General features: G+C 58.8%; 1 protein-coding gene across 2 annotated transcripts in view; it reads left to right on the top strand.

The window, feature by feature from the left end:
* The first annotated feature begins 3,989 nt into the window (after positions 1-3,989).
* COL20A1 (collagen type XX alpha 1 chain) overlaps positions 3,990-21,392 on the top strand; it is a 36,028-nt gene continuing 18,625 nt past the window's right edge. The window contains exons 1-11 of one of the 2 annotated variants that reach the window (XM_087444983.1): positions 3,990-5,253; positions 7,770-7,880; positions 15,661-15,804; positions 16,113-16,256; positions 16,524-16,646; positions 17,577-17,735; positions 18,066-18,185; positions 18,782-18,946; positions 19,739-19,903; positions 20,156-20,325; positions 20,756-20,885. In XM_087444983.1, coding sequence (XP_087301109.1) covers positions 5,079-5,253; positions 7,770-7,880; positions 15,661-15,804; positions 16,113-16,256; positions 16,524-16,646; positions 17,577-17,735; positions 18,066-18,185; positions 18,782-18,946; positions 19,739-19,903; positions 20,156-20,325; positions 20,756-20,885 — 1,606 coding nt within the window. In that variant the 5' untranslated portion in view covers positions 3,990-5,078. Of the gene's footprint in view, positions 5,254-7,769; positions 7,881-15,660; positions 15,805-16,112; positions 16,278-16,523; positions 16,647-17,576; positions 17,736-18,065; positions 18,186-18,781; positions 18,947-19,738; positions 19,904-20,155; positions 20,326-20,755; positions 20,886-21,392 lie in introns of both variants that reach the window. The other variant, XM_087444982.1, reaches the window with a different exon arrangement.

The raw sequence follows: 21,392 nt of genomic DNA, 5'->3' as shown, positions 1-21,392 counted from the left end.
TTCACCCGGGCAGGGGGCTCTGCCCCTGGTGTGTCTGCCTGTTGGTGCGTTGAGGTGTGTGCCGGTAAACCAGTGGTGCTTCTGACGTGTGCTTTTGTGGCAGCGGGAGTGTGGGGTGAGTTTGCGTCAGGCTAGTGTTTAGCCGCCCCACAGTGCAGTCCTTCCTGCACTGGTGGTCCTCGCGTGTCCTCTCATGCTGTCGTGGGGAGCTGTCTCCCAGGGCCCACTCGGCTATGAGCCGCTGCTGTCACCACCTCGCCCCCTGGTCAGGTGGTACCAAGAGTCTGTGATCAGTCCTCTGTCCCTGCACCCACTTACGCTGACCCTCGTGTCACTATCAGCCAAGTTTTGACAACACTGTGTGTACCTGGGGCCTCCTGTATGATTTATTTGTGTGGGACATGCCTGGCAGCCACTGTCCCATGGGACATGCCCCTCTCCCCGCACGGGTGCCCTGCTTCAGGTGACCATGTAGCCCTGGGAGCAGCCAGATCACAGTGTGTGTGGTCTGCGGCACGACCCTGGGCCAGAAGTAACGGGCAGGCTAGCGTGGGACGGCCCCGTGCTGCAGCTGTCCCTTGAGGAAGATGCCTGCAGTGGGGAGGGGACACCCCACGTGGAGCACTTGTGCCTTTGGCAGCTGTTTGAGGGTCTCAGTCACTGGACCAACACCTGCTGCACTTGGGTCGGAGACCAGAGATCAGGTTTAGGGGGATGAAAAACCCCGGCTCAGAGAAAGAGCCAAACCCGTGGTTGGTCTGCCAGCTGGGGACTAGGGATCGCAGAGTGATGGTGCTTAGGAGAGCTGAGCCTGAGGCAAGGGTGCTTGCCGGGCTGATGTGTTCTCCTTGGAGCAGGGACTCTTGAGTGCAGCCGCTGCAGGCTGCCCTCCAGGGGTCAGCGCCTGGCAGGACGAGGGCCTGGATGAGGGTGTGCGGTGCCATGGTTCCGCACCGGGGCCCTGCCTGTTGGGGTGGAGGCTCACACGGGTCTTCTGCTCTCAGTGCTGGAGGCTTCAGTGGCGCTCGGGCTGTTTTCTCCTTTCTGGTCCAGGAGGCCACGTGAAGTTGGGAGGAAGTCGCCCTGTCTGCCCGGGAGCCCCCTTCCATGCCAAGTGCAGTGATCACGAGGACCGTGTTCTGAGTTCTTGGATGTGCCCACAGGGAGGTCTGCTCTCCATACCTGCCTCTGGAACGCTGGGATGTGGTAGTCCAAGACCCCTCACGGGCGGAGGACAGACGCCCTTGCTGTTCTGCTGGTGCTGTCTGAGGTGGGGCCCAGGACAGGTGCGGGGATCTCTTCTCTGGGCTTTATCAGGTGTAAGGGCCTGAGTGTCCAGTTCCCCCTCCTGTATGGGGACACTGGTGTCACAGTAAAGCTCATAGGAACACAAGTGGTCTGGCGAGCCCCGGAGGGGCCGTTTCCAGCGTGAGTGTGGGTGGGCAGAAAGGTCTCAGTGGGTGTATGCCAGGAACCCTGCGCTGGACGGCAGCTCCTGTAAAGGGTGGGCCAGCGGAGTGGTTTGCCTGGCCCCAGGTAGAGACGCCCCAAGCCCCCGTGTGTGGGGCAGCCTGGCCTCTGCACTCTCCATCTGAGCCTGCATCCTGTGAAACGTGGCTGGGTGGAGGTGCTTCCTGCCGTCCCCGTGGGTTGTCCTGCCCTGGGCAGCGCTTTGGGGCAGGTGAGCCGAGCCTGGGCAGGTGAAGGCAGTGGGTCCCAGGTCGGGAGGCAGGTCTGGGTCCTGATGGGGCGGCCCTGGAATTTATTGTTGGCCCAATCTCCATTGGCCCCACCCACCTCCGCTGGCCAGCGGGCCTCTGCCTCTCGGGCCAGCTGGGTACAAGAGTGGACCATGTGCCGTGAAGCTGCCCTCGACTCCCTGGCCTCCTTTGTGCAGGCCATCCAGGCTCTAGCTCCAGGAGGCCAGGCTAATCCACGAACGGCACATCCACCAGTTCAGGCCTCCTGGCCAGCCTCTGCCATCTGTGTGCCCCAGACCCCCTGGCCAAGGTACCAGGACTGACCAGCAGACACACTTCAAGGCCAGACCCCTGCCTGGATTCACATCCCATTCTGGAACAGGGGTGACGTGAGCCAGCCAGGGCACTGGCTGCTGTGTCGCTTCCGGAAGGAACACAGGACTCTTGTTCAGCAAGGGGCCAGTGCCAGGCTCTGTCCTGTTCTTTCTCAGCTGTGACCCTGGGCAGCTCGAGCCCCCACACTGCTAGGTGGTCTTGGAGGCTGTGGGGGCATCGCGGACGTTGAGTGCCAGTTGGGTGCAGGGGCCCCTGGGTGGGCACATGGGTGAGGGTCCGCACGGGGTCCAGCTAGGAGTGCTGAGGGCTTGACTGGCTTGCATGCGTGGAGGGCGGCGCCTCAGTGGCATGCGTGTGAGTGCACACACGTGTCCATGGTGGCTGTGAGCCCAGACGGACGTGTGTGCCCAGTGCGAGTGTCTGCGTCTGCCAGGTCAGGCGCCCTCTGCTGGCCGCGGCTTGGGTCTGCAGGGTCTGCGGGCTCCACTGGGGCCTCGGGTCCCAGGACTCTCCCAGCGCCCAGCATCCATCAGCCCTGCAGCGTCCTGGCTTGCAGGCTCTGGTCCTTAGGTTGGGCAGCTCCCAGGACACGGCGAGTCGGGGAGCTTGTTCTGCCTCGGGGTTCTCGTGGGGCAGAAGGTCTGAGGCCCTTTCCAGCCGCAGGAGCTCCACCCGCCAGGGCGAGGGGCTGGGCACAGACGCAGGCAGGACAGGGGAGGCACTCTGAGGGGCTTGGGGCAAGGCCGCCTTGCTCATCTTGGTTTCCGTGCCCAGGCCTGAGACCTGGGCCCTCCCAGCAGCGTTTGCAGCCTTCGAGGTGGTGGACCGGCCGGAGGGGCGAAGTGGTGGAGCTGGCTGGGTCCTGCAGCGCTGCCCTGTGGCTGGGGGTTGGGGGGGACAAGAGCCCTTGTGGGAGTCAGGGAAGCCTCTTCCCGCTGCTCTGGCCCACCGACCCCTCCCAGCCTCCAGCGAATATTGAGTCTCAGCCGACTACTGTCTCCTCTTCCAGCTGGCAGCCCGAGGCCCCATGCTCTGCCCACTTCCCCCAAAGAGTGTGTCTGCCTCGGGAAGCTGACCCAGAGCAGGGTCAGAGGGCCCCCAGCAGCCTCCGGAGCACCTGGGGGTCAGCTCCGCCCACCCCTTCACTGCCTGGGCAGGGGCGGGTCCTGGGGGTTTGGTGGGGGCGGAGTCAACTGGTCCCAGGGGGCAGGTCCCAGCATAGGGGCAGGTTCCAGTTGAGGTTGGGCAGGTCCTGGGGTCTGGTTGCGGTGGGTGCCCCTGCCCAAGCACCAGTTCCTGGGGCCAGCCTGTGGGAGCCTAGTCGACCAGGCCACAGAGCCATCAGGGTGGGCTGAGAGGGCACGGGGAGGGGCCACACTTCACTGACCTTCGCAGACTGGGGAGGATTGTAGAGAAGTGACCGCTACAGAGGAGACTTCTGGGTGGGGGCTGGTGAGGGCGTTGGCCTGGGCTCTGGAGACCGCTGGAGAGGCACAGATGGCTCGGGTTTGGAGTCCTGGGTCCTGGGGACGAAGCTGGGGGAGTGGGGTGGTGGAGGCTGGTGCGGCCCCAGGGTCCAGGTGCTGCTCCAGGCTACCCCCTCAGGCTGCCAGGGACCCCAGTGCCCATCACCCACAGCTTGGTGCCCAGGGCCACACGTGGTGGCCTTTGTCCCTGAAGTGCCATCCCCCTGAGCCCATCTTGGGGACAGACCCTGTGGGTGAGGGATGAAAGGGTTTGGTTGGTGCCGTACCCCACCCCTAGCCCCGATCCCTGGTGGGATCCGTGCCACACAGTGTGATGGAGTCCTTCACGCTGGGGTCTCTGTGCCCCTGGCTTCTGGGCAGCAGATGGGAAGGGTGGAGAGCCAGGGGAGGGGAGGAGGCCAAGGGATGGAGGTGGGGGCTGGGGCAGTGACGTTGAGGAAAGGGGCCTTCACAAGCCAGGCCTCCCTGTGGCTGCAGCAGGACCAGAGTGAACCGGAGCTGGTGGGGAGCGAGGGACGCTGTCCTTGGACAGGAGCAGGTGAGTGACTCTCCGGGGGGCTGGGTGGACATGGAGAGGCCAGCAGGGGATGCACCCAGGTCTGGGCAGATGCCGTACAGAGAGTTCCTGTTGCCAGCCACGTCTTCTGTGCCCTGGTAGGGTCCCACTGAGTCAGGCCAGGTTTCTGGGGAGGGGAGGGGGCCTGGCTTCAGAATGCGGGTCAGGAGGGTCCAGGGACGTGCGGTGCCCAGGTTACCCATCCATCGCCCTTTAGCCCCTCCACAGCCCCAGGACCCCCACAAGCTCAGCAGTCAGGCAACAGGCCTGTCCTCGGCCACTGCCTGCCCCGGGTGTGCTGGGTTGAGGGTGGCCAGGGACCTGAGAACCTGCGCTCGTGTCCCCTCTGCACTGTCAGCAGAGGCCCAGAGGCCGCCCCCGCCCCCTGGCTGTGTGCAGCTCGAGGTGGGAGGGGCGCCCTCAGAGGGTTCCCCCAGGACCCCAACCCCATCTCCATGGGCCTCCCCCTCCCCCTGAGGGGCCAGCTCTGGGGCCAGTCCTCAGCCAGGACACCCCCTCCGGGGGCCGGCAGAGGGGCAGCTGTGCCGCCCCCGAGGGGTTCTGCTCAAACTGGGGTCCTAGTTCCCAGCTCTGAGCTGCTCCGGGCTGCAGGCAGGGCCCGCCCCACCCCTACCTGGCCTCAGTTTCCTCCCCAAGCTCCTCAGCCCTCACAGCGGCCGTCGCAGTCTGGTCTAATGGCGAGTGAGTGACCAGAGCAGTGGTCAAGGCCCCATGCTGGCCTATGGAGAGTGGGCATGTCCCAAGGGTGGGATGCAGGACCAGAGGCTGTGACTGGGCAAGACGTATCAAGGGACAGGCAGCTGACCTCTTGCTCTGGGAAGCTCGTGGTCAGGTCCTGCAGGATGCCTGCCTGCTGGGGACAGACGGGCAGGGGCGGCTGTGGGGTGCAGTGTTGCCTAGGTGAGCACTTTGGGCCTCGGGGTCTCCGCACATGTGTGTGTGGGTGCCCGGCATGGGCTCAGCTCGGCACACAAGGGCATGGACGGAGAAGCTGTGGCTTTGCAGTCAGGAGGGGATGGACTGATGGACAGATGGCTGAGTGGCCTCTCCTCCTTCTGCAGGCTGAGCACCATGAGCGCCCGGGGGCGCCCCTACCTCGGGGTCTGCCTCTGGCTGTGGCTGAGTATCACCCTGGGACTCGGCCAGGGACAAGGTAAGGACATGGAGTCGGGGGCTTCCTGGGGACTGTGGCCCCCGCTGCCCCCACAGCCGCCCACTGCGGCCATACCTGCCCAGGGCAGAGGCCCTATTGCAGGCGAGCCTCCCGTCCCCGCTCCCGACCCTCCCCAGGGGCTGCTGTTCCCTATAGAAAATGTGCTCAACGAGTGAAGACTGGACGGCCCGAGAGGTCGTCTGTGTCCTTCTGCCCGAAGCCTCATGCTCAGCCTGCACTTTGACCTTTGGCCTCATGGTCTCTCCCCTTGCTTGGGAATGCTTTCGTGTGTTTTCTGGTCGGTTTTTTTACATTATTAACACACTGTGTGTTTAATTCTGTCATGTTAACGTTGTGTTTTGAATTATTCCATGGATGCCTTTTCGATGTAAAATTTTCAAACAGCACAAATCTGGAGTAAAAAGTGAAAATCCCCTTCCCCTAGTCCCCTCCCCAGAGGAAAGCACCGCGAATGTGGGCTCTTGGCTTCTAGCACTTTCCAGCTTGTTTGAGGCGTGCAGAGCATGCGCTCTTAAACAGCTTTTCTCCTCGCATGGCACTCGCATGCTGCCTCACACGTGGTGTCACGCTCCAGGCCACGCCTCTTGGTAGTCTGCTTGCTCCCCGGTGGGCATTCACGGCGTTTTCCTTCCGGGTCACGTTCATCTCCGTGTCGTCGGTAATACGTCAGAAGGGACACTGCCAGCGACGCTGGTGGGCATCTTTGCCAAGCTTCACTCCTGAAGGGCGCTGGCCTGGATGATCCCGGGAAGGCGGGCATCTGCGGCCTAGGGGGACGCTCTGAGGCTTCGCCCACGCGGCCAGCGCTCGGGTCCTGCTCCTGCTGAGTCCCATGAGGGTGGGAGAAGGCACTCATCGCTGTTTTAAGCTGCGCTTTTGGGTCACTGCCGAGGTCTGACTTCTCTGTGGCTGACTCACGGTTTCTGTTAAAAACGTCTCTTCTGGGGCTGGCCCCATGGCTTAGTGGTTAAGTGCGCGGGCTCTGCTGCTGGCGGCCCGGGTTCGGATCCCGGGCACGCACCGACGCACCGCTTCTCTGGCTATGCTGAGGCCGCATCCCACGTACAGCAACTAGAAGGATGTGCAGCTATGACATACAACTATCTACTGGGGCTTTGGGGGAAAAATAAATAAATAAATAAAATTAAAAAAAAAAAAAAAACGCCTCTGCTCGCCCGGTGCCGTGTGCAGAGCGGTGGGGGCACACCGCGTGGCCAGACCCAGTGTGGAGCCACGGGTCTGCTGGCTGCTCTCTTACTTTGTGGCACGTCTTCTTGGTTTTGGTTTTGCATGCCTTTGGCGACTGCCGCCTGGGCGGGTCCCTCAGTCCCTGGGGGTCTGACAGGATCACCAGATGGGGCTAAGTCCCTAAGCGATCACACAGACAACTCGAGTTCAGGACGCAGCTCCTCCGAGGTCCTTGCCCACTCTGGGCAGACCCCCTGTCTCACGTCCCTGAGGACTGGAGTAGGCGGGTGCCCCAATGTGTGGGCTGACCTCCCCGAGAATGGTCCTGGGGAGGGGGGTGCTTCCCACTGGCTGGCTGTCCTACACCCTGCCAAGGCCCCTGACGTGCAGACCCCCGAAGGCAGCCCAGATGCCTCCCCCAGCGTGACAGAGGCACCGTGAGACACAGAGGGCTCTTCATGAGCAGGAGCCGGGCCCCTGCTCACAAGTGGCTTTTCAAAGCCCCCACCCCCAAGACATTGCTGCCTTTCAACTGGGTGCTTCCGGGAGCAGCGGTCCCATCCGGAGACCCGGCTCAGCTGCTTCCTGCTCTGAAGCGGTCATTGTGTCCGCCCTGGGCACCCCCAGCCCCTGCCCCAGCCCCGGCAGTCAGTGGGGCAGCCACAAGAAGCCCATCTCTGTCTTCATTTTCCAAAAATAGCCACCCCCACCACGGGGCTCCCGGAAGCTTCCCCAGGAGGTCAGGCTGTGCCCGACCTCAGGCTCAGGCCTCCATTGCCCCTCCTCCCAGGACAGCCACGCACCCCACCCCACGGGGCACCCCACCCCAGATGGTGTGAACCTGGCTGTGACCTTGGCAGCTGGGGGTCTGTAGCTGCACAGCTGCGTCTCCGGCTGCTGGGATGGGACCCCAGGGCGGCTCCAGACCCCGGGCAGGCTGGCAGCTGCTGCATTGATTCAGTGCCTGTGGTTGCCGACCGGGCAGCCTCAGATGCCGGCCTGAGCCTTACTGGGCAGGGGCAGGCGACACCCCTAGGAGAGCCTGGCAGGGGCCTCCCTGGGTGGGGTGGTCTCCTCACTGGAGCTATCAGGCGGCCCTGGTGCCTCAGACCCCTAAGGAGGTCCAAGTGCTCCTCCAGCCCGGGGCAGGGCCACCTCTTCTCAAGTCCCCCCAGTGGGGCCACAACCTCCTCAGAACCCAGATGGGGCCGTGCCCCCTCACACCTCTCAGGGCGGGTCCCCCTGCCCCAGAGCTGGTTGGGGTGGTCACTGGGGTCAGTCCTGACCACCCCGTCCTGTCTCTGCAGTGAGCGGCCGCCTGAGGCTGGCCGTGCTGCCTGAGGACCGGCTGCAGATGAAGTGGAGGGCATCAGAGGGGAGCGGCCTTGGCTACCTGGTGCAGGTGAAGCCCGTGGCAGGTAAGGGGCCTCCCCTCCCCGACCCCCGTGAGGGCCGCCAGTGACAGTGGTCAGCAGAGCGGTCCCTGTGCTGGCTGCTGTGTCTCAGCTCCCACATGCCCCTGTGATTCTGCTGTCCCTCCTGTCCGTCTGCCCCACTAACATGGGGATGGAGGCCCTTAAAATTCCCACTCCTGAGTCCCCCCATCGAGCACATGCAGAAGGCGACCAATCGACGTCTTCTGAAGGCACAGTGAATCCCTCCTGGAGCTAAGAGCCCTTCCAGGATTCTGTGGTGCCGGCGACCACTGATCGGGCGTCTGATGCACAATATTCACCCGCGGTTTGCAGGAGGGAGGCCGAGGGGCTTGAGCAGGATGAGCACAGGCCCAACCACAGAGCCCTGCAGACTGACCACGGCTGCCAGATTACAAACCTACAGAAAAGCCCACAAACACGAGTGTGTAAACACAGGAGCCAGCACCCTGCGAGTGCAAACCCGGGCTCACCTCTCAGCGTGTAAAGAAGCACATCCCAGCCCCTCAGGCCCTTTCCGGCCTCCGCCGCTCTCTGCGCCCAAGATAACCCCCTTCTCGCCTTGGGTGCAGTTTTCTAGTATTTTAATGAAGCCAAATTTATCTACCTTATTTTTCAAATATTTTGTATTTTTATTAATTTTTTTGTCTACTTATTAGTTACTCAGAGAAGTATCTTAAATCCCCCACCATGATTCTGTAGGTATGTCTTTCTCTGGTTGTCTTGCCAGTCTTCGTTTTATGTGTTGAGGCTCTGTTATTAGGTGCGTACAGATTTAGAATTATCGCATCATCCTGGTGGACTGAGCGTTTTCCTCGTGGAGTGTTCCTCGTTACTCCTAGTCAGGTCTCCTCACATCCTGCTTTGTGTGGATCAGTATTGCTCCCCAGCCCGTGTTTGCACTAAATGTCTTTCCCATTCACTGACTCAGCCTTTCTCTAACCTTTCATTTTCCTTGGAAGATGCATCTTCCAAGGAGCACATAATTGGTATTGTTTTTATCCAATGTGACCATCTTTGCCTTTTGATTGAAACATTTTTTCCATTTACACTGAATGAAATTACTAATTATATTTGGGTTTAAATCTGCCATCTTCCTATCTTTTTTCTTTTTGTTACACCTGTTATAATTTTTTCTTCTCCTTTGTTGTCTTGTTTGGAACTGAATTTTTATGTAAAAATTTAAACACATGCAAAGGAAGAGAGCAGAGTATAATGAAACCTCGGGTTCCCAGGATTTAGCTTCAACAGTATCAACATATGGCTGATATTGTTTCCTGTCTCTCTAACCTTTTCCATATATTGAATTAGCTTTGAGCAAATCTCAGACATCATATACTTCTGTCTGTAAATATTTCAGTGTGCTTCTTTAAAAGGAAGGACTCAACAATAGCTCCAGTACCACTATTATGCCTAAGAAATGAAAGTATTTCAAACCTTCCAGCTTGTCTGATAAATAGCCTTTACAATTGACTTCTTTGAATGAGGATCCCAACAGAGTCAGCACACCGTCTGGTTCTCTTGTCTTGGTATTGTTTTTATCCAATGTGACCATCTTTGCCTTTTAATTGAAACATTTTTAATTGAAACTGTTTCATCTGAAACAGTTTCCCCTCTCCCCCTTCTCCTTGACGTTTGTTTGTCGAGGAGGAGGATGGTCTGTCTGTGGAACTTCCCACGTTCTGCATTTTGCTGATGGTGTCCCTGTGGTGCCACTGGGATTGTTCCTCTCTCCTGGCATGTCCTGTAGATTGACAGTTAGGTCCCAGAAGTTTGGTCAGAGTCAGGTTTGCTTATATTTTGTTAAAAATAATTCTTTTTCAGTGGTTCTGTGTCATTCCTATGATGCCACAACTGGAGGTGCACGATGGCTGGTGAATCTTTTTGTGTGAGGTTAAGGTTGATCAGCAGGTGTGAGATGACTGAGCACTGTTTCTTATTCCATGTCCCCAGTCTGCTCGAGGGTCGCGTGTTCCTTTGCTGCTGCAGTGACCCCCGAGACCGCAGCACGCACGTTAACTGATCAACATGTGATACACATGACAGCTATGTCTCCCCCCCAGGTGGTGCCGAGACCTAGAACGTCACAGCTGTGTTCGTCCCCCTCTCGTGCGTGTCAATTCTACATCGACATCAAATCTCAAAACACATTTTCATTCTTGTAGTTGTGTCTACTCTGTATTAATATAGACCAACTCACGTGTTTACCCTTTCATTGTTTTCTGTTCCTTCCGGAGTCTCCTGATCTGGGATTGTTTTTCTTCTGCCTGAAAATACTCTGTGGTGTTTCCTCTCGTATAGGTCTGCTGGTTGCAAATCCTCTGTTTTGAGGGGGTTTTTTTGTTTTGTTTTTTGTCTGAAAATATCTTTATTCCACCTTCATCCTTGAAGGATGTTTTTTCTGGGTGTAAAATTTAGAATCAGCACTTTCTTTCAGCACTGTGAAGAAACTTTTTGTTGTCTTTTGGTTTCTGTTTTTGTTTTTTTGAGAACTGAGTTGTCAATCCAATCATTGCTCCATTGGATGTAATGTCTCATTTTCTTTTTTTCCTGATTGCTTTTAAGATTTTTTTTTCTGTTTTAGTTTTCAGCACATTTAATCTGATGTTCATAGGCGTGGATCTCTTTATCTTGCTTCAGATTCATAGGACTTCTTGAATCTGTGTCTTAATCTTTTACAGTTTTGGAAAATTCTTTAGCCATATGTCTTCAAATATTGCTTGTGTCCCATTTTCTCTCTCTTCTCTTGGTGGGGCTCTAATTACACACATGTAGATCCTCTCAGTGTATGCAGCCTCTTATTCTTTCTTCTGTATTTTCATTCTCTTTATTCTTAATTCTGTGCCTTTTTTTGTGTGTGTGTGAGAGGAAGATCAGCCCTGAGCTAACATCCATGCTAATCCTCCTCTTTTTGCTGAGGAAGACCAGCTCTGAGCTAACGTCCATTGCCAATCTTCCTCCTTTTTTTCCCCCAAAGCCCCAGTAGATAGTTGTATGTCATAGTTGCACATCCTTCTAGTTGCTGTATGTGGGACGCGGCCTCAGCATGGCCGGAGAAGTGGTGAGTCGGTGCGTGCCCGGGATCCGAACCCAGGCTGCCAGCAGCGGAGCACGCACACTCAACCGCCAAGCCACAGGGCCAGCCCAATTCTGTGCCTTTTATTCTGACCTAGCTTCCACTATTTATCTCTTCATTTGTGTATTAGAAGCTAAGTCATCCTTTGAATTCCTAACTTCAGTTTTTGTGTTTTCTCCATTCTACAATTTCCATTTGGAAATTTTCATCTGGTTTTTCCATTCCAGAATTTCTTTTTTATTGTTTCTGATACCCAATTCATAGGCTTGTCTTTTAAATCCTCAAACTGGTTAGCATGGTTATTTTAAAGTCACAACTCCATTATCTGGCTGTTATCAGAGGTTCGGGGATTCGATCGGAGATGTAAAAGACACTTTCCACTCCAAACAAATGGGCTGAAGGTATATTTTATTATATAGAGGATAGTAAAGGTGACAGTCTGCAAACAGATCAAATAGGTCAAATATTAAGAGGAAAAAACATCAGCCCGACTGGAAAGGGAAAACACCCACATCGGCTGAAGAGAAATGACACAAATCAACCGGAAAGAGAAACACCAGGTTAACTGAAAAGAGAACACATCAAATCAATTACTTCACATCAAATCAGTTACTCACAACATCCACGCCCCACTGCCGGGAGAGCCCTGTCAATCGACGCGGCTGGGCAAGGATCACACGTCCTGGGCAAGGTGTCCCTTCCACAGGTGGAACTCTCACTGGATCTCAGTCTCCAGCAGTTTTTATACCATCAGTAATTTTCAGAGTAAGCAACTACAGAGTTTGCAGAGCAAGCATTTAGTGTTCCCATGCACAAATGGTTATCAGTGGCGTACGTGCACTGAGCCCCCTGGCTAACGTCCCAGCCCAGTAGTTGCGTACGTGCATTGTTCTCTTTGGTTATCGTCCCAGCCCGGCACAGATGGCCAGTCCATCCCGTGCTACGACGCTCCAAGAGCCTTGAAATGTTACAACTTGCAACTCCCTCCGTGAGAGAAGGGCCAGTTCCCACCACGCAGAAAGCAGCCTTGTATTTCTTTTTTGTGCTGGTGGCTGTAGGTCAATGGAGCGGCCAAACATGGCTGTACTCATGTCAAGACACTGGCAAACCCATGAGTCTCTTTCTGTTGTCTGTTGTTTCTCTTAACTTTCAGTCATCTGGACTTGCTCCTTTGTATGCCTGGTTACTTTTCCCTGAGGGCCAGACATTGTGACAACTTTCAGAAATAATTCATGGCCTTGTGTGATGTTGTTTTCCTTCAGATACAATTTGTGTTTGCTTCTGACAGATGTGAACTAGCAGTTTTGGGTCATCTTCATTCAGTTTTACAAGTGAGGATTATTTGACTTTGGGCTTCAGTCCCTTCAAGGTCCAGTCTCTCCCCGTTAACGCTTGCTCCTAGGGGTAGCTCTTCAGGGTCTCAACCCAAAGAATTGGGGGAGTGTGCCAAGGATTCGCTTCCTCAGAGGGCCCTGGACTCCTGTTCGTGTCCCTCAAGCCCCTCAAGCCCACTCGGCCTCTCTTGCAGCCACCCTGTCTTAGTCCATTCGGGCTGCTCTAACAAATTACTACAGACTGGGTGGCTTAAAGAACATTTATTTCTCACAGTTTGGGAGGCTGGAAGCCTGAGGTCAGGGTGCCAGCACAGTCATGTTCTTGGTGAGGGCCGTCTTCTCGCTGTGTCCTCACATGGTGGAGGGGGCCTCTTCATAAGGGCACTAGTCCCATCCTGGGGGCTTCACCCTCATGACCTAATCACCTCCCAAAGGCCCCACCCCCTAACACCATCACTGCAGGGCCTAGGATGTCAACAAGTGAATTTGGAGAATGCAAGCATTCAGTCTATAACACACTCCTGGTGTAAGAGCAACAGTGGCTGGGCTGACTTCTCTGGGTTTTGGATCATGGCCTTGCAATTCTTCTGCCTTGTTAGCTCTCGGCATTCAAACAGATTCTTAAAAAGAATTCTATCCAGTTTTCCTAACTCTCAGCAGGAGAGTTGTCTGACGCACCTAGTCCACCAGCCCCAGAGTAGAAGCCTGGCCGCTGCCATTGCATGTTGTCTCTGCACTGGTGTGGATGGATGGGCAGACGCCCCGTAGAACCGGTGTTTGCCGAGATCGTCAGGCATGAGCAAAGGCAGCCTCGGTCAGTGCTTGTTGAGCTAACGCATTAAAGCTGCTCACTTGTGATCTATTTAATGTTCTGTCTTTAAAAAATGCTTAGCTTCTGTTGAAAATAACAAGCCTGTAAGAGTGTGGGGGCATATGGGATTAGGACTTTGTTCTTGTGTGCGGGGCTCTGACTGCGTGAAGCCGGCCACCGGCACACAGCAGGTAGGGGGCAGGCGAGGGACAAGTGTGGGGACAGGAAGGGCTGTGGGGGGACCGGAGAGGGGTCGGAAGAAAGAAATGACAGGCCTTTGGTACGGCAATTGTGAGCAAAGCTGATGCTAAGGAGTCAGGGGTCCCTAGTCCCCGAGGCCAGTGACATGGGTGGGCACGGAGCGGGGCAGCGTGTGTGAGCACATGTGAGCGTATGTGTGTGAGCGCGCGTGTGTGTGTGCACGTGTGTGAGTGTGTGCACACGTGTGTGTGCGTGTGCATGTGTGAGCACGTGTGTGTGCACACGTGTGTGTGCACACGTGTGTGTGCGTGTGCATGTGTGCACGTGTGAGCACCAGTGTGTGCACGTGTGTGTGTGCATGTGCATGTGTGCATGTGTGAGCACGTGTGTGTGCACATGTGTGTGTGCGCACACGTGTGTGTGCGTGTGCATGTGTGCATGTGTGAGCGCGTGTGTGCACGTGTGTGTGTGCACACGTGTGTGTGCGTGTGCATGTGTGAGCACGTGTGTGTGCACGTGTGTGAGTGTGTGCACACGTGTGTGTGCGTGTGCATGTGTGCATGTGTGAGCACGTGTGTGAGTGTGTGCACACGTGTGTGTGCATGTGCATGTGTGCATGTGTGAACACGTGTGTGTGTGCACGTGTGTGAGTGTGTGCGCACGTGTGTGTGCGTGTGCATGTGTGCATGTGTGAGCACGTGTGTGTGAGCACGTGTGTGTGCATGTGTGCGTGTGTGAGCACGTGTGTGTGCGTGTGCACACGTGTGTGTGCGTGTGCAGACGTGTGTGCGTGTGCATGTGTGAGCACGTGTGTGTGTGCACGTGTGTGAGTGTGTGCACACGTTTGTGTGCGTGTGCATGTGTGTGCACCTGTGTGTGTGTGCGTGTGCATGTGTGCGCGCGTGTGTGTGCACACGTGTGTGTGCGTGTGCATGTGTGAGCACGTGTGTGTGCACGTGTGTGAGTGTGTGCATGTGTGAGCACGTGTGTGTGCGTGTGAGCACGTGTGTGCGTGTGCACACGTTTGTGCTCGTGCATGTGTGTGCACGTGTGTGAGTGTGTGCACACGTGTGTGTGCGTGTGCATGTGTGCATGTGTGAGCGCGTGTGTGAGTGTGTGCACACGTGTGTGTGCGTGTGCATGTGTGCATGTGTGAGCGCGTGTGTGTGTGTGGGCAGACATGGATGTGACTCCTGTCATCTGTTGCTTGTTAATCTCACATCTGTGGAGGCGGGCTCAGGAATCTGACAGACCTGGTTTAAATCCTGATTCCACCACTGAGTGACTGTGTGACTTGGTCCTTGGAGCCTCAGTTTTCCTGTCTACAAAGTGGGGTAATGGGTTTGCGAAGATCTTGCAGCTCGATGCATGTGAAGTGCCCGGGTGGCTGCCAGGCACACAATGAATGCTCAGTAGAAGTTAGCCATTAATCACAGTGACCACGAAACGCCTGTCTAGTGACTCCTATGACACCCCCCCAACCCCCCGCACCTGTCCCACCTCCACAGCGCGGGGCAGGACCCGGGTCTGGGGGCCATCTGTCAACAGGACGGGCAAGGTCGGCTTCCTCTCCAGGTGCAGGAGCCAGGGTCCTTCCTCCTCATTCCCCTTTGTAGCGTCTGGGACCCGAGAGTCGCCGAGTGCTTCCTGATGTCTGAGCACAGTCTCTCCGGCTCTGATCCTGGGCCACGTCCTCTGAGAATATGGCCATGTCCCCTTTGGAATCATCTGTTTGTCTTTAATGCTTGAAACCCAGCCCCCAAGCTTGGACTCACGGAGTTAGACGCTCGCTGGCGTCATGCTGTTCAGCCCTGTGCACAGGGCGGGGGGCCCAGGTCCCTCCGGTCATCCTCTCTCTCCACCTTCACACCTGCATCGTGTCCCGAGGCTGTTGTGCGGGGCACTTGCGGGGTTTATGGGTTCTCCTCATGGATAAACCCCTGTGGGGAGGCTTTGTAAAGGACGTGTTATTGTTTTGTTGTTATTGTTTTGCTGGAGGTACGTTCTCTCCCAATTTATTACCCAGGAGCACAGGCCCTCCCATCAGATGCTGCGGAGAGGGGCAGAGACCCCCCACCCTGCCCTGAGGGGAGGAGCCAGGGGCGGGGAAGAGGAGGAGCCTGGAGGATTTGACCTCTCCCCGACACACATGCGTGCACACCTGCATGCACGCATGCACACGCAGTACCCAAGAGGGCACACAACCCGTGTACACATACACACATGTGCACATACACACGTGCACTTACACACATGTGCACATACACACGTGCACTTACACACACGAATACATGCACCCGCCCACCTTGGCGGCCTCGACAGCTCTCCCCACCCCTACGCCAGGGGACCCAGAGCAGGAGGTGATGCTGACCACCAAGACTCCCAAGGCCACAGTGGGCGGCCTGAGCCCCTCCAAGGGGTACACCGTGCAGATCTTCGAGCTCACCAGCTCAGGGAATGTCCTGCTGGCTCGGAAGGAGTTTGTGAGTAAGTCTGCTGTCCCCACACGGAATTCCAGCCTCTGGGGGTGAGTGTGTGTGGGAAGGAGGCCAGAGCTGGACTCTGGGCTGGGAGCCCCAGGCCTGGGTTCGAGTGCTGGCTCCCCATGCAGCCGCCCAGGAACCTTGCTTACAGCTCCTGACACCCCTGCTTGCCTCTCAGGGGGCCGGGGGACCCACAGAGCCTGCAATGTGCCCTTGTGGGGAGGGTTGTGTGTGCAGGCCCCCCATGACCCCCAGGCCTCTGCTCCCACCCTGGGCGGTGGGGTCCTGACAGCCCCTCGGATCTCTCTGCAGTTGAGGATTTGAAGAGTAACTCCGAGGGCAGGAGCAGCCAGAGGCCACTGGGGAAAGCCCTGGAGCCCACCCGCTCCCACGGGGGGAGCCCAGGCCCTGAGCCCCGAGTTGCCTTGGTCCCAAACCAGGACCCGCCCCCTCTTGGTGGGTCAAAGTGGGGTGAGGGTAAGTCTCTGGGGGGAGGAAGTAATCCTCAGCATCTCACGTTTCTCTCTATGTGGCTGGGAAGTTCCTCCTCACATCTGACCTCACACTCTCTAGCTTTACCTGAAGCTTGCCTGCCACCCTCCTGGGTTCCCTCTGACCTCTGAGGGCAGGTCATCTGCTGGGGGTATACACGGGGCCCCAGTGCCCGGTGCCCCCAGCCTGAGTGTGGCAAGTGAGAGATGACACAGCTGTGACCTCCCCCAGGAGTGCCCGGCGAGGAGCAGCACCCACTGAGGGGCCCCGGGGGGAAGGCGCCTGCTCAGCCCACCCTAGACCTGGAGAGGCAGAGCTGCACCAGGGCGTCTGCTGGAGGGAGAGAGAAGCCAGGTAGAACGGCAGGGCACCAGCCTCTGCCGGCCTGCGGGGCGGGGGCCACTGTGGGACCCGGGGCAGGGAAGACAGGCCTGGCATTTTCTGCCGGCCCACGAGGCTCTGCGGGCAGGGCTGTGCCTCCTTCATCAGACCTGGATGTTCCTGACTTTGTCGCCCCATCAGACTTGGAAGGGAAGGAGGTGTTTCCCTCCTCAGAAGGCCATATCCCCTCTCACGTAGGGTCTGGGGTCCGGGGCCCCTGCTGTCTCCAAGTGGACTTGGGGTCCGCCGGGGTGGTCTCCCCACCATGCAGGGCCTTGAGAGCAGGGCTGTGCCTCCCCATTTGACGGGGGTCTCACCGCACTTACCCTGCCCAGGAGGCTCCGCATGGGGTCTGGCCCTGGTTCTGGGGCTCCACCTGGAGGTGCTGTCTGTGTAAAACTCTCAGGCAGCCCCAGACCCGGGGGTGTGGTATTGTCTTCAAAGAGACCCTGGATCCTCAGGACCTCCCACCCCAGACAGTGGAGCCTCAGCCCAGAGCTGGGCAAATGGGCGGCTCCCAGCCCTGCCTGTAGCTGTCCGCGGTGCTGACCCCTCACCCACCCCAGCCACTGCCCTCTGCTTGGGTGTCCACCGGGCTGGGAAGGCAGACCCACATAGCAGCCCCCCGCATGGACACCGCGCACAGTGACCAGCCCTGCCAAGGCCGCTGGAACACCTGGTGTCTCATTGACCGTTTTGTGGGGCTTGGACCCAGGTTCATGTGGGGTTTTCTAAGTGGTGAGATCTAACCGCCTCACTGGGGGCCAGAGCCCCGTGGCCCCTCACCCTCCACCAGCCCCAGGGCAGGAGAATCTGGGGGCTGGAGCCCGGCTCAGAGCAGCTCGGGGTCCTGTAGCGGCCTTGGGCGTCACCTGGCATCTCACCTCCTCCTCGCCTGCCCAGCCGGCCCCCAGTTCCGCTGTACACCCCCCACACCCGTGGACATGATCTTCCTGGTGGATGGGTCCTGGAGTATTGGCCACGGGCACTTCCAGGAGGTCAAAGACTTCGTGGCCAGCGTCATCGAGCCCTTTGAAATCGGGCCGGATAAAGTCCAAGTAGGTGGGTACCCAGCCCCAGCCCAGGCCAGACCCGTCCCAGGAAGCTGGCCATGGAGGTAGACTCGGCAGCCTCCTGGGGAAACCAGAGGAGAGCTCTCTGCAGCCCACGGGCCGACTGCCCCACTGGCCAGGACGGGGGGTGGGCCCTGGGCTGGAGGAACGGCCTGCCCTTTGGGGCAGTTCTGTGACTACTCTGGGTGGGAAGCGGGGCTTTGCCAGCATGCACCCTCTCTGGTGACCCCGGGTAAGGCTGCATGCAGAGCAGGCACTGGGGACGTGCGTCTTGCCCCCTCGGCACTGCAGCTGGCCATGCGTGGCCTCTCCCCTCCAGGCCTGACTCAGTACAGTGGAGAGCCCCAGACCGAGTGGGACCTGAACGCCTTTGGCACCAAGGAGGAGGTGCTGGCAGCCGTCCGCGGTCTCTGCTACAAAGGGGGAAACACGTTCACAGGTCTGCCTGGGCCCCGTGCCCCCACCCTCGGGGGTCTGCTCAGGTCTGTCCTGTTGCCCCTCGCTCCATCCTGCGGGTCAGCCTCCTCTTACCCGCTCCCAGAGCTGAATGTGTAATGAATCAGGCCCAAGGGTTGTGTGGACCCTGAGCACCACTCATGTCCCTGTAAAGGGCACGTCAGCCCTGTTAGTCTGGAAAAACGTGGGTTTCTGTCGGGCAGTCTTGCTGAGACTGACAGAAGCTTCAGGGAGGGGCCCACCAGTGGGCTTGGGCGTGGCCTTGGTGGAAGCAGCCCCCTTGGGGTGCCCCCCACGGGCAGACCCCTCCCTGTTCCCGCATCCTAGGGCCTCGATGCTCCCAGTGCTGATGCCAGCTGGTCGAGGGGCAGGGTGTGGGGAACTGGCCCTCGGGTCTCGAGGTGCCGTTGAGGGAAGGAGAGGTGGTGTCCCTGCTCTGCAGGCACCTCCCGCTGGATGGGACCAGGACTGACACGGCGGGCAGAGCGCTGGGGCCAGAGGCTGGTGGAGCGGTCTTGGGCAGGGAGGACTCCAGGAGGGGTGTGGGGCTGCATGTGCTTCTTTCTCACTGCACCTAAGGCCTGGCCCTGACCCATGTGCTGGGGCAGAACCTGAAGCCTGCAGCGGGTCCCCGTCCAGAGGCAGCGAAGGTGGTGATCCTAGTGACGGACGGCAAGTCCCAGGACGACGCCCGCACTGCTGGCCACGTCCTCAAGGACCTGGGTGTGGACGTCTTTGCTGTGGGTGAGCAGCCCCCGGGCTCTCACTGGAGTTCTCACAGCTGGCTCGGCCCCTGGCCGCAGTGGGAGTTGGCACCCCGGCTTCACCCTGGGCTGGAGGTCTCGTGGCCTCTCTGAGACTCAGCCCCGCCTCTTTGAAACGGGGAGGACAAGTCTCGGCTCCAAGGAGCTGGGTGACGATGTGCATAAGCGAGGAGCTGAGCGCCGCGGGTGTGCCTGCCCCCTGTCCTGGCGAATTGGCCAGTTTGCAGCTTCGTCTGTGGATACCTCCCGGCCCAGCTTGCCCTCTGCATGGTGCCCTGCTCGCTGCACCATAGCCCAGCTCCCGTCAGGGCCTCGCTCGACTTGCTTAACTGGCCAATTACTAACTCTGTCCTTTGAGAAGGAAACTCCAGATTTGGGGGCAGATTCTGGGAGCAGAGACCCTTCTTGCTCCCCCAAATCCTCTCCTGCATACTCCACCCCAGCTCCCTGGGTGTTCGGTTAGATCAGCAGGGCGTGCTCAGGACCCCAAGGAAGGCACACTGGCCTCCCTCCTCGCCCCAGATGCTGCGAGACCGCGGCAGGCACAGTACCGCCTGCAAGGGGCCATCCAGGGCCTCGCCCCACCTTTGCACCAGCCCCCAAGCCATCTCTCATGGGCACCTGCCAGGTGACCCCTCTCTGGGGCCCATGGGGTCTTGGGTACGTGGCTTGGGAAGGCCCCCCCACCCGCTGGGTGGCTCAGCCTGGGGGCCCAGCAGTCCCAGCTGTAAGATGAGTGGGCACGTCCTTACCCTCTGCACCGTGTGGGCAGGCGTGAAGAATGCTGACGAGGCAGAGCTGCGGCTCCTGGCATCCCAGCCGCTGGATGTCACCGTCCACAACGTGCAGGACTTCCCCCAGCTCGGCACGCTGGCTGGCCTGCTCAGCCGCCTCATCTGCCAGAAGGTCCAGGCCAGGAGCCCGCGTCAGGGCCCAGGTGAGCAGGTGGGTGGTGACGCCAGGGCACGGTCACCCACGCCGGCCACTTTGGGCAGAGGGACAGGGCCTGTGGCTCCGGTAAGGAGTGCACTGAGCTCGCTCCCACCCCAGTTCTCATGGCCCTGACGGGGTCTGCAGTCCCACCTGGGGAACACTGTCCCTCCTGGAAGTGGCCACCAGAGGGAGCAGATGGAGCTGCTAATGCCAGTCGCCCACTGGGGCTGTTGACCATCCCCCTCCCCGCCCACAGTGACGCAGGTAGCTGCCGCTGTGGCCCTGGACCCCCTCTCAGCTCCTACCAGCCTGGTCCTGACCCAGGTGACCTCGTCCAGCGTCCACCTGTCCTGGACTCCAACCTCGAAGACACCCCTCAAGTATCTGATCGTGTGGCGGCCTTCCAGGGGCGGTGCCCCCAGGGAGGTGAGAGCTGGCCCCTGCCTGCCCCTGCAACCTCAGGGCCCACGGGTGACCGAGTTGACGTGGAGAGAGTGGGGCGCAGGTGGGGTGGGGAGCAGAGTGGGGGGAGCGGAGTGGGGGGGCGCGGAGGGGGGGGCGCGGAGTGGGGGGCGCCGGTGGGGTGGGGAGCGGAGTGGGGGGAAGCGGAGTTGGGGGAGCGGAGTGGGGCGCCCTCCCAAGCCCGCAGCCACCACGAAGCCAGAGTCCTGAATGTCCTCCGACTGCCAGGGGCGGGGCGACGCTTCTGGTGACAGGTGGGTGGCCAGGAGCTGCTCTGCTCCCAAAGCCAGGGACGCCGCCAAGCAGGAAGCAAGCCCCGACCCCAGCCCTCCCTCGAGCTGTTTCCCGGTGCCCCCTGCGCCCACCCTGCCCGCCACTGCCGCTCCTCTTCCAGGTGGAGCTGGAGGGGCCCACCGCGTCCCTGGAGCTGCACAACCTGACTTCCAGCACGGAGTACCTGGTGTCTGTGTTCCCCATCTACGAGACTGGGGTCGGCGAGGGCCTGTGGGGCCTGGTGACCACAGGTGGGCAGGATGGAGGTGGGCCCAGGCTTCTGGTGGGGGCGGCTTACCCCTACCCACAGCATCCCTTTGGAGCCTGGCACCAGCAAGGGTGGGGCAGTGGGCAGTCCTGGGTCTTAACCTGGGTGGGGCACCTTCCCCAACTTGCTGTGTGACCAAGGCCGAGTCACTGGGCCTCTCTGACCCTCAGTGTCCTTTTCTGAACACAAGCAGCATCATTGTGTCATCACCATAGTCACAGCTAGGGCCCATTCCTGTCACTGCTCAGGTGGTTTATGGAGCTCCTGCCCTGCCTGGCCTGCAGGCCCCCAGGGATGCCATGAGCCCCTTCAACAGCTTCACTGAGATATACCCTACAACTCCCCACTTAAAGTGTGCAATTCAGTGGTTGCTAGTGCATTCACAATGGTGCGCCCGTCACCCCTAATCTGCTTTCTGTCTCTGGGATTTGCCATTTCTGGACCTTTCGTACAAATGGGACCGCACAGTATGTGGCCTTTCCTGTCTGGC

The sequence above is a fragment of the Ceratotherium simum genome, chromosome 21 (genome assembly GCF_057802395.1).
Source record: "Ceratotherium simum simum isolate JZ-2026a chromosome 21, ASM5780239v1, whole genome shotgun sequence".
NCBI lineage: Eukaryota > Metazoa > Chordata > Mammalia > Perissodactyla > Rhinocerotidae > Ceratotherium > Ceratotherium simum.
The sequence above is the reverse complement of the archived record's forward strand: the minus strand, read 5'-3'. Positions and strand labels throughout refer to the sequence as shown.